The sequence below is a fragment of the Myxine glutinosa genome, chromosome 5 (assembly GCF_964187855.1).
Source record: "Myxine glutinosa chromosome 5, kmMyxGlut1.1, whole genome shotgun sequence".
Classification (NCBI taxonomy): Eukaryota; Metazoa; Chordata; class Myxini; order Myxiniformes; family Myxinidae; genus Myxine; species Myxine glutinosa.
Window position 1 is genome coordinate 23,594,600 of NC_136265.1, and position 12,789 is coordinate 23,607,388.

A 12,789-nucleotide genomic window follows, 5' to 3' on the forward strand; every position below is an offset into this window, starting at 1 on the left:
CCTACAAGTCCTACCAAAAGGTGTGTGAAAGTAATGGTAATAATGATCCTATTTTGGATATGGTTGCGTTTCAAAAACTTTATACAATCTACGCAATTGACCTGAGTTCTCAAAAGGAAACTATAAAGTCTAATCGAGTGGATACTTCTCTATACATTGAAAGAGGGGAGAGTGAAGAGGTTAATGCATATTGTTTGCTTTTGGAGGAAACAGAATTACAGATTAATACAGATAATGGTGTTATGATTAATATCACATAGGTTTTTTCTCATAAATAAATGGTTGGGGTATATGTTAATCAAATCAATCTTAATAAATTAACATCTTGTATTCAAAATCAAAAGCCTTGTATTATTAATGTTAATACAATTCAAAGAAAAGGAGCTGTAAGAATTGATGTTTTACTCACACACACACAAGTAAAAACACTAAATGATGTTGGATCACTTAAAATTAAAATGACGAAACCTATGTTAAAGAAATATTCAATAGACGAGTCAAGAGGAGGATTTCTCCCGTTTCTAATTCCTTTATTTGCTGGTTTAAGTGCGGCGGGAGCATTGACTGGTGGTATTTCAGCAGCGGTAAAAACTGCTAACGAAAGGAAGGCACAACTAAAAGCTCAAAAAGAATTGGAAAGACATAACAAGGAGTTGGAGAAACAAATTAGTGGAAGTGGTGTAATTGTAGATTTTGCTCAAAAACTTGAAAGTCTACCTGATAAAGCTAGATTGTTGGTTGGTGATATGCTTTCCTCTATCGCTCAAGCGGGTGTTAAACTAACTAAACGGGGTAATGGATTGTATCTTTCTCATAAATAAATGGATAAATGGTTTAAACAATTTGGAAAGAATACAACGTCAAATATAGAACTAGCCAAGTATTGTAAAACACTAAAAATTGATAATGTGGTAATCTGTATGAGAGATGAATTAATACATATAAATAAGAATACAAAGAATATTATTATGAATTTAGACACACAGAATGGTTCTCATTGGGTTTGTATTCATAATAGTCAGGATAAATATTATTTTGATAGTTATGGTATGCCACCACCTGTTGAAGTAATACAATTCTTACAGAATGGTGTTTATCAAACATTTCAAGTTCAAGAAATTAATTCTAAATGTTGTGGTCAATTATGTTTATATGTATTATTTCAACTCAACAATAATGAAAATTTTTATGATATCATTTTTAATCTAATATAAATGACTTATGTTGGAAAAGATGGTTCTATCTTTGGAAAATCCTCTCAGGATATTGATTTATCAAATTATTATACAAAGGCACAGGCTGAACGACAAAAATATAGTGTAAGTAAAAATATTAATATGAAGAATACTTATAAATTAATCAATTATCCAAACCCTACAGATGCGAATGACTTAATTAGATTAAGTGATTTATCACAATATATATTTTTAAAGAAAACAGCACGTTTTGTGAAAGAAGTAAAATTTACAACCACAACACCTGGTTATACTGACCATACACCTTTCCTCATTGAATTTAACTACCTGCTTACAATTGAATTTTATAAAGAAGGACATTTAGTTAATATGCGAATTAATAAATGGGGGTATGATATGCCTGATTTAGGGTATAATTGGTCTTTTTCAATAAACATAGAAGACCTACATGATTTAAATCAGTCTCGTAAAGAAGAATATTATCCACTTGGTGAGGATAAGGATTTATGTGGAAGTACAATTAGTAAACAACAAATACGTGATTTTAAGAAAAGAAAAATATATGATAGTATAGCGATGGTTCGCATGACAAAGAAGGAAGGTAATGAGATAAGGATAGAAAGCCGAGGAATACAAACCGATTTGGTAGTGGGAAGATGGGGTGGTATTACCTGTCATAATATTAATCTCACATATATTTCTGATACATAAATGGCAGGAAGAAGACTACAAGAGAATTATAATTTTTGTATTCAAGGATACCTACAAGAAAAGGGTGCTCGGTATTACATACCTTATGATTTGGAGCATATACATGGGAATTTTGTCATTAAAAACTGGCCTTATACTGATATTGTTAAACCCACAAATAGAGACTTGTTTAAAATATTAAATAAAAATGAACTTCTCAAAGTTATGAAATATAAAACTCTTTTAGAAATCGTCAACAAATCTTATTGGTATCCTATTATGAGAAAAATAATTATAGATACAAGAATATCTCAAAATCCAGATGAGTATATGTATAATATTCTTTGGGGTTCAAACTCAAGGGTAGCAAGGGATGAGGAAGGAGTTGAAGAAGAGAAGGAGGAAAGAGAGAAAAAGGAGAAGGAGGAAAGGGAGAGGGAGGAGAAGGAGGAGAGGGAGAAAAAGGAGGAGAAGGAGGAGAGGGAGAAAAAGGAGAAGGAGGAGAGGGAGAAAAAGGAGAAGGAGGAAAGGGAGAAAAAGGAGAAGGAGGAAAGGGAGAAAAGGGAGAAGGAGGAAAGGGAGAAAAGGGAGAAAAAGGAGAAGGAGGAGAGGGAGAAAATGGAGGAGGAGGAGAGGGAGCAAAGAGAGAGGGAGGAAAAATATAAAAAGATGGAAATCACTGAGATTCATAAAAGATTGAGTGTATTAAAGCAAATAAATCAATCTCAACGCACCGAAGAGGAAATTAAAGAATTAACAACTCTTATGAAGATAATGGTTTCAAAAATAAGAACGTCAATGTCTTCAATTTCAGAGATTTAAACGAGAAAGTGGTGAAGAAGAAGAAGAAGAAGAAGGAAAAGATTATGTGATTGATGATGTTGGTGTCATTGACTTTAGTTAGTTTTTATTTGTAAATAAATGGAGGAGAGAGTGAAGGCATTCCTTAGGATTCTTTATGTTTTAAAAATAAAGATTGAAATGTATATGTTGAAAACCAAAAAGGTTTTGATACTCTGTCGGAATTTTTCTGATAAATAAATATGAGTTATTGTCTCAAATGTAAAAAGAAAACTAAATCTAAAAATATCTCTTATGTTAAAGCTAAAAATAATAGAGTTTATCAAAAAGGAATATGTCAAGTATGTGGCTCTAAAAAGTGCCAATTCATCTCTCCTAAAAGAGGAGGAGACATACAAAAGTTTCTGTCAGGAAGTAAATTTACAACAACTGGAATTCCAGGGGAATTACACCTTCCAGGGTATTCTTTCTGTGGTCCAGGAACAAACTTGGATAAAAGATTAGATGAGGCTGACAATCCTAAACCTTGGTCTAAACCTACAAATAGGGTTGACGAAGTGTGTATGAAGCATGATATTGCTTATGGGAAAACCACTACGTTGACTGAAAAACATAAAGCCGACAGCGAAATGTTGTATAATTTGTCTTTGATACAAAATCCAACGTTGAGAGAGAAAGTTGATAGGTTTATTGTGAGAAATTTGATAAATGCTAAATTGAAACTTGGTCTTGGTTATTCCTCAAAAAACTATTAGGCTCTAATGATGCCATCAAGACTGAGGAGCTTTTGGCTGAAGAATTACACAAACCTATAATCACAAAGTTTAAAAGAAGGAAGGTTTATTCTAAATACACTGACCACATATGGTCCGCTGATTTAATTGAATTGAATAATGACAGGGGATACAGGTATGCTTTAACCGTTATTGATTTGAGGAGTAGATTTGCCTGGGTTGTCCCTTTAAAAAATAAAAGGGGTGATACTTTAATGTTAGCCTTTAAGCTAATATTTGATCGGGATAAAAGGAAACCAAAGAAGTTATGGACTGATGAGGGAACAGAGTTCTATAACAAAATATTCATGAAATTTCTTAAGGGGAAGGGTATTAAATTATACAGCACCTTTAATGAAGGAAAGGCAGTTGTTATTGAGCGTTTTAATCGTACTTTAAAAGAGAAATTATATAAAAAATTCACACAACTCGGTTCTCAAAAATGGGTGTATTTAATTCAGGATATTGTAGATAATTACAATAATACAGTTCATTCATCAACACAATCAAAACCATCAGAAACATTTACAAAATTAGAATATGAAAAGGAGATTAATTTGAGAAAGCCCAAGTTTAAAGTTGGTGATATTGTAAGGATATACAAATGGAAAAGCCATTTTGAGAAAGGTTATACACAAAAATGGACTAATGAATTATTTATAATCGTTGATGTAATGGCTACAAACCCTTGGACTTACAAATTAAATGATATAAATCGAGAAGAAATCTTGGGTTCATTTTACTCGCAAGAATTACAAAAAACAAAGCTAATAATTCATTAAACAACATTTCTATTCACCCCACCCATATTAGCTAATTTAATTCGTGGTAATAATAAAAAAAAATTAAATAAATAAAAAATCATAAGCCACGCCCACACCGACCCCGCCCACACAGACCCCGCCCACACAGACCCCGCCCACACAGACCCCGCCCACACAGACCCCGCCCACACAGACCACACCCATCATCCCCCACCCTCCGTGCACCCCCACCCTTGACCCTTCACCCCCCTCATCCCACCCCCACCTTCCCCACACACACAAGGGGAGGGGAGGGGTGGGATGAGGGGGGTGAAGGGTCTTTGGCAGGGGTGCACCTCCCCGTTCCCTCCTTTATTCTCTTTTTGTAATTAAGAATTAAATAATTGTAAACAAAACAAATATATATAAATATTGAAAACATTAAAATCTTTATATTATTAAAACATTTTTCTTGAGGTATACATTCAACTTCTCCCCAGCATAAGTCATCAATTTCTTCCCAGCACAAGTCAAAGGTTGGTTCAGCAGATGTCTTCAGGTTTTGAATCTCTTTCTATTAAAGACAAGAGGGGAGAGATATTTATTTCATATTTATGTTCCATGTCAAAGCGTCTTGAAAAGCGCTATACAAAATAAATGTATTATTATTATTATTATTAATATAGGGTCGGATGCCCTTCCTGACACCAACCCTGAATCACCTCTTACGATGCGCAGGGATATGGTGTACCTATTATAAACGGTGAACCACACACACGTACACACATGCTTACCTCGAAAAAATCCAGCTTAGCGTCCAGATAGTCGAGATGAAAATTAAGGATATCACAGGATGACAGGAAATAACCATTCCTATGGAGTCCAAAATCGTCCCACTCCAAGCTTTGGTCTTCGAGGCTGCAAACAAAATAAGGAGAAATTACTATGCTGAAGTAAGCTTGACAAAACATCACACACACGCACACACACACACATTCACAGATACATACACACACACATACACACACACACACATGCATAGATACATACACACAAGAACACACACATACACACACACACACATACACACACACACACACACACAATCTCATTTTTTCATTTCTGTTCCTCACAATTCGATCTCTCTATTTTAATCACAGACACACATGCACACACATACACATACACACACACACATGCACACACACATGCACACACCTCTCGTTTTTTATTTTCTATCATACCTTTCACGTGAATTTTCTAAGAACGGTGAAACATTGAATTCATTCTGAGCCCACCATCTCGGAGGTAGGTTATTCAAACCCGTATTCAGTTCGTTGTGGAACTCTTGAGAAACAACTTGAAATTCTGCCAGGATATTTACAATATTTGAATTGCTGCAATGAATAGGAAAAATAAATTATTAGTTGTATAATTAATCACATACAAAGCTCTCATTAACAGTGTTTAATACCAAATGAACTTACCAATGTCCTGGCGAGTATTCTTCATCAGAGGAAAGACTGGAATAAGACAAGCTCATCTTCGTTCACAATGTTTAAATGTCCCATTCGGAGACCTCTCTTTTTATAATGAACAAAATGTATTTCGGGGAACTGAAGTGCTTGTCAGCTTTTGGAAACTGAGGGCGTGTGTTTGTGAAAAACAGGAAACAAGACAAAGAGAATTCCTTGGAAGTTATCCAAGTGAAACAACGTCATTTCTCAACAGTGAGCTATTAATTAGAAAAGGTTCGAGTGGTATATAAATGGAAAACAAAATGAATGTAAAAAATATCAAATAAGTATAATTGAAAAGGCAACTGGTAAAAAAGTTCACAAAACAAATAAGAGAATTAATTTAAATACCGGTGAGTTGGATGAGACGGTGAGGAGAGTTGTAGGAGAATTAAATTATTTCCCACGCATAAACAAATATTTGTAGGGTCGTTGTTTGAGTGGGTTATATTCACCAGATGATATTAAGAGTAAAAGGTTAAAAGGTCCATGAGGTCAGAAGGATCACAGGTGTTTAAGTGGTCTAATGAATAAGGATAACATGTCAAAAGGTTAGAAGGTTCGTAAAGAACAGGGTGAGAGAAATATAGGTGTTTAGGGGCAATGAGGGAGGGAAAGAATTAATATGGAAGTGAATGGGTCAAAGATTAATCTGCCAGATGATATGTAGAAGAAGGATGATAGGTCTATAAGAGAAAACAAATATTTGTAGTGTTTGAGTGGTCTAATGAACAACATTAAGGATAGGTACTACAGACAAAAGGTTCATAAAGATGAGGGTGGGAGAAATAGAGGTGTTTATGATTTTTGAAAAAGACAAGGGGGTAAATGACATTAGATAGGGATTTCCCATGTTAAACGGAGGTGTCCCAGAAGCAACATTATTACACTACTGGCGTATCTTGTAAACTTGTCTCTCACCGAACCACTTGATCTGTCCACCATCCTCCGGTTCCTACAGAGTGATTTTTCTCCATGCCTTGAATCAAAATTCCATCCACCAACATTCTAACTTCCATTTACCCCCCTCCCACCCCGCCCTTCGAGTCCACCTCCTCAATGCTTCCCCCTCTTGGCTTCTCCCTTGTCTTATAGGAAGGCATGGCGATTGTGAAACACCACCATCGCGGAATACATATCAGTCAGTGTGATGAGGGGCAGTGCCTGGGAGTTGCACATGGACAGACGATCAATTATTTTTACATCGATGATTAAATACAATTGGTTTGATTCCCATAAAAAAATTCACCTTCAAAAGTGATGTGGTAGTGCCACCGTGTAAGCCAACCCTAGTCAAACAATAGAGGGAAAATACAAAAATATAGGGGAAAAATACATACATAAATATATTTTTCCCCTATTTTCTGCATATGAAAAGATATATTTTAAATAGCGAGTTTTGGAACAAAAAATAGGAAAATAATATATTTTAAATAGCGAGTTTTGGACAAAAAAGAGGGAAAACTAGGACAACAATATATTTTAAATAGCGACTTTTGGTAGAAAAAAATAGGGGAAAAAAGGACAAAAATATATTTTAAATAGCTAGTTTTGGTAGAAAAAAAAAGGGGAAAAAAGGACAAAATTTTTTTTAAAATAGCTAGTTTTGGATCAAGAAATAGAAAAAGAAATAGGAGAAAAATATATTTTAAATATTGAGTTTTTTGGAACAAAAAATAAGAAAAAATAGGAGAAAATATATTTAAAATGGCCAGTTTTGGAACAAAAAATAGAAGAAAAATAGACTTTAAATAGCCAGTTTTGGAACAAAAAATAGAAGAAAAATAGACTTTAAATAGCCAGTTTTGGAACAAAAAATAGGAAAAAAAGGCCAAAAATATATTTAAAATAGCAAGTTTTGGAACAAAGAATAGGAAAAAATAGGAGAAGATATATTAAAAATAGCCAGTTTTGGAACAAAAAATAGAAGAAAAATAGACTTTAAATAGCCAGTTTTGGAACAAAAAATAGGAAAAAAAGGACAAAAATATATTTTAAATAGCAAGTTTTGAAACAAAGAATAGGAAAAAAATAGGAGAAGATATATTAAAATAGCCAGTTTTGGAACAAAAAATAGAAGAAAAATAGACTTTAAATAGCCAGTTTTGGAACAAAAAATAGAAGAAAAATAGACTTTAAATAGCCAGTTTTGGAACAAAAAATAGGAAAAAAAGGCCAAAAATATATTTAAAATAGCAAGTTTTGGAACAAAGAATAGGAAAAAATAGGAGAAGATATATTAAAAATAGCCAGTTTTGGAACAAGAAATAGAAGAAAAATAGACTTTAAATAGCCAGTTTTGGAACAAAAAATAGGAAAAAAAGGACAAAAAAATATTTTAAATAGCAAGTTTTGGAACAAAGAATAGGAAATAAATAGGAGAAGATATATTAAAATAGCCAGTTTTGGAACAAAAAATAGAAGAAAAATAGACTTTAAATAGCCAGTTTTGGAACAAAAAATAGGAAATAAAGGACAAAAATATATTTTTAATAGCAAGTTTTGGAACAAAGAATAGGAAAAAATAGGAGAAAAAAAACATTTTAAATATCCAGTTAGGAACAAAAAAATAGGAAAGAAAATAGGAGGAAAATATATTTTAAATAGCCAGTTTTAGAACAAAAAACATAGTAAAAAAAATAGCAATAAAATTGGTGTAAAAACTAAGTCCAGGAATATAGTAGAAAAAATAGCAACCAATGGTGAGAAAACAACAAAGTATAGAAAATAAAAGTTTGTTATAATTGTCGTTATCATTGGCATTATTTGTTATCAAAAAAGTTGGTATACTTAAATATATATATATATACACATTAAAAAGTTGGTATAAAAAAAGTAAAACATTGTTGATTATATTTATCAAAAAAAGTTGGAATCTTTGGTATCTCCTGTGATGAAACTGATTCTGAGGGCCTTTCACTCTCACCGCAGGCAGGTTGGTGGTCTTCCTGTCTTCTACCGACTCCTCTCCGGCCTTGCTCCCCCAGCTCTGTCTGTGCTCTGTCTCCCAAATATTCCTACAGGTCGCACAAGATCTGCCTGCAACCCTCTGATAGTTAAACTGCCAAAATAAAGACTCTCTGCTCACCTTCACTCTTTCATTCCCCTTTTCTCCCGCCTCTGGAACAAACTCCCTCACTCTCTTCAATCCCATTCCTCCCTCCAGGTCTTTAAAACAGCTGTTCACCACCATCTCTTATGTTCCCCCATTCAAAACCTTGATCTTTTCTACCCCCGTTAATCAACCCCAAATCCACCTCCTTTAAATTCCCTGTTTTCTTTCCTGAAAGTCCTCTACTGTTGTTGTGTTTCCCTCTCTCCCCCTCTTGTCTCCCTCTCCCTTTATGATATATGTTATATGTGTTAGCGCTTAAACAAGCCTCGACTGAGTACAGAAAAAAAAATCGCCTCCTTTCTCATGTATACAGTCCTGTCTAATGTAGGAAAATCTGGGATTTGAACCAATATGTTTGCTGCCTCACACCAACAGGCCGACCCAATTAATTTAACTAGATGGTATTCATGGACTACTCACCCCACGCAGCAAACTTGGTGCGAGCCAACTCTTCTGTTTTTGAAGGGTTTTTTTTCTTTGATCCAATATGGCTGCCAGATCACGTGAGCGATGACATCATAAATTTATATTCTCTAATATAATTGTTGCATAGATCACGCTCAATAAATTTCAAACTGAACAGACTAAGCGTTGTCCCTGTCGAGTTATGACGTCATAATTACGGCACCAATGACGTCATCGTTAACAACACCTATTCCCCATATGGAGTTATTTACAATGAGCCATGTTTCAATTATTTCCATGGAGCGGTTCCAGAGATATAGAGGTGTAATGTTTTTCGATTTTTCCAAGATGGTGCCTGTACCACGTGACCTATGACGTCATAATTATCATTTAAAAAATTATACAGGAGGAGCCGCTCATATTCTGAAAATTTAGTGTTCATCGGATTAACAGTTGCAGAGGAATTTTTTTTTCATACTGATCAGACTAAGCGTTGTACTTGTCGAATTATGACGTTATAATGAAGGCCCCGATGACATCATCATCAACATATCTTATTCCACATAGGGAGTACTTGACAATGAGCCATGTTTAAATTTTTTCCATTGAGCGGTTTTGGAGATATAGAGGTGCAACGTTTTTCCAAGATGGCGTCTGTACCACGTGACCTATGACGTCATAATTATAAATTAAAAAAACCCGCGCATCTCTTCTGTTGGTCGATGTGTCCCTAGGAGGGCAGCACCCTCATGACGTCATGACTCTGTAGCCTCCCAGGTTGAACCTCCAAAGTGAATGATCCTGAAGCTTCCTTTAAATCAATCACCACATTGATTGTAATAGCACTGCTATTAGCAGGTGAGTGACGTCATCGACGCTGCCTTTTGTCCCATCAAAACAAGCAATATAACTGGAACACATTAACCATATTAATTAATTGATTGATCTTTAATAGGATATGCTAATTAATTCTAAAAAAAAATTAAAATACATATCGACGTGGAACATTCGAAGCGAGAATAATAAATAAATATTATATCGAAGCAATAATGCGTGACGTCACACCTTACACAAATACACCTTGCAGTTGCCTCAGGGACTGGGATCAGGTTCATTGGTTTACTCTGGAGGGCCGAGGAGATCACCTTCGCATTTTGTTTGGTTTGTTGTACGATTTCACTGTTTTGAGAAATTTCAGCAAACACTGCATGAACTTGTCCATAAACACTCCCAGAACCTACTTCTACATCACCTGTACAGATAGGTGAGTTCGTGCCAAGGTTATCAGCTACCTTTGAGCCTGTAGTCGTGGCTCACGTGCACAAGCAATTAGTACGATACTGCGGCTCAAAGTGGTTGGATCAGTAAACACCTGTAAATGGCAACACCTGGAGGACTGTCCTGGCAAACAGGTAATTTGTCCTGCGGTTTCAATGCAAAGAGAATGCATGGCTACCTGTGTTAATGAAATAGCCATTTTGGTGGTGTACACATTCAAACCTGTCTGAAATACAAAATTACACATAAAATGGTAAATTATTCTATTGACTATGAATTCGAGGTTTAGGAGAAGGAATTGCCTTACCTGGAGGAGATGCTTCCATTGTTGCTGGAAAAAGAAAGTGCAGAGAAAGGATGGAGGAAGAAGAGACCGTATGGCCCTGCCTTCTTTTAAATGGAGGGGCGGGACCGAAGGGTTGAGATGTGGATGGATCTACCGACACGAATATAATCTGTGAGGTTCTGTATGTCGCAAGGTGTAAGCACACTCAGGTGTGAGCCAGGTATTATAGCCCAAGTTATATGAGTCGATATGGATACTATATGAGGGGCATATTATTACTAAAGTAGATTACTTAATTGAAATTCATACAAACAACGACCATTCCAAATACAATAAGACAGATTATAATAGAATATAATAATATTATAAAAATTAATATAATATTATTAACTAATAATATTATTATTATTATATAATAATATATTAATAATAATAATATTAATATAATATATGTAATAAGAATATAATGATATAATATAGTAAAATATAATAATATAATGATAAAATATAATGATATAATATAATAATTAATAATATAATATTAATATAATAATAATATAATATTATAATAAGAATGTAATAATATTATATTATTATTAATTAATAATATAATAATAATTATCAATAATATAATACTAATAATAATTTTAATATAATAATATATATTATAATAAAATAAGAATTAATCATCTAATAATAATGATAATATAATAATAACAATAATAATATAATATTATAATAAAAGTAATAATAATTATAATAAGAATACTAAGAATGTAATAATATTAATAATAAAATTATTACTATTATTAGTTAAATTATTAATTACTATCATCAATATTATAATATTAATAATAATATGATATAATAATATAATATGATAATAATATAATATTATTATATTACATAATAATATAATATTAATTAATATTGAATATAATAATTAATTTAATTAATTACTTAATTAATTAATATTATTAGAATATTATTATTATATTATGATATTATTTTATGATTATATTAGTGTTAATATTATTTTATGAGTAACTTAATATAATATTTAGATAATAATGAATATTACTAATTATTAATATAATAATTAGAATATAATATATACTATAAATAATAATATTAATATTAATAATAGTATTATGAATATAATAATAATATAATAATAATATATATATTATAAATAATATAATTGTAATCAGAAAATAATAATATACAAATATTATATTCTTAAATATAATTATAAGAACAACAATAAGAGATAAACGTTGGATGGATTATTATTATAACGATTTTTTATTATTATTAACTTAAGTTTGTTTGCTTTGTTATCTTTCTACAAGTTGCTTGGCTCTGTAAGAAGGATTAGGAAACGTTTCCCGGAAAGCCATTGTTTTTTCTCTGATTGTTTGGGACATCCTTTGAATAGATCGCAACCCCACCCCTTGACCAATGTTTCCGGTACGGAGGTGAAAACAAAGTGCTCAAAACTTCCTTTTATCAGGCTAGGCCTGTGGTGTTTATATATACGTATATAGGAAGGAAAACAAAAAATGGCCTGAAAGCCATTTCTTTAACTTCAAAAAAGCTTTAAACTTAAAAACCAAAACAAAAGATGTTTAACAAGGGGCATCTAAATATCTATAAAGCTCAGTTGATTTTTTGCTCCACCAAATAACAGCGAAACGGAGCTGAGTGAAAGGGTGAAAATTATACAGATGCTGTGATAAATAACTACCTCTGTCGGTTTGAATATTTGAAAGAGAATAGACGTCTGGATCAATTTTTGAATTAAATTTAAATCCCGATTTATCTATATATATAAAACACAGTTTGTGTGTGTGTGTGTGTGTGTGTGTGTGTGTGTGTGTGTGTGTGTGTGTGTGTGTGTGTGTGTGTGTGTGTGTGTGTAATGTTACCGATAGACTCCGAAACGGAGAGGCTCACGTGCTTGATATTTGGCATAGACATGGCCA

At 33.0% G+C, this 12,789-nt stretch overlaps 2 protein-coding genes and 1 long non-coding RNA gene across 4 annotated transcripts in view; 1 reads left to right on the forward strand and 2 right to left on the reverse strand.

The window, feature by feature from the left end:
* LOC137427849 (transmembrane channel-like protein 7) overlaps positions 1–10,868 on the reverse strand; it is a 105,692-nt gene extending 94,824 nt beyond the window's left edge. For both annotated transcript variants that reach the window (XM_068117622.2, XM_078777724.1), the window contains exon 1: positions 10,826–10,868. In XM_068117622.2, coding sequence (XP_067973723.1) covers positions 10,826–10,844 — 19 coding nt within the window. In that variant the 5' untranslated portion in view covers positions 10,845–10,868. The remainder of the gene's footprint in view (positions 1–10,825) is intronic.
* LOC137427844 (transmembrane channel-like protein 5) overlaps positions 1–12,789 on the forward strand; it is a 169,982-nt gene that overhangs the window by 87,990 nt on the left and 69,203 nt on the right. The window lies entirely within an intron of this gene.
* Positions 5,059–6,565, reverse strand: LOC144892000 (uncharacterized). Its single transcript, XR_013623323.1, has 2 exons — positions 5,691–6,565; positions 5,059–5,600 (listed from the first exon to the last, which is right to left on the reverse strand). It is a non-coding gene; the product is annotated as an uncharacterized LOC144892000 (long non-coding RNA).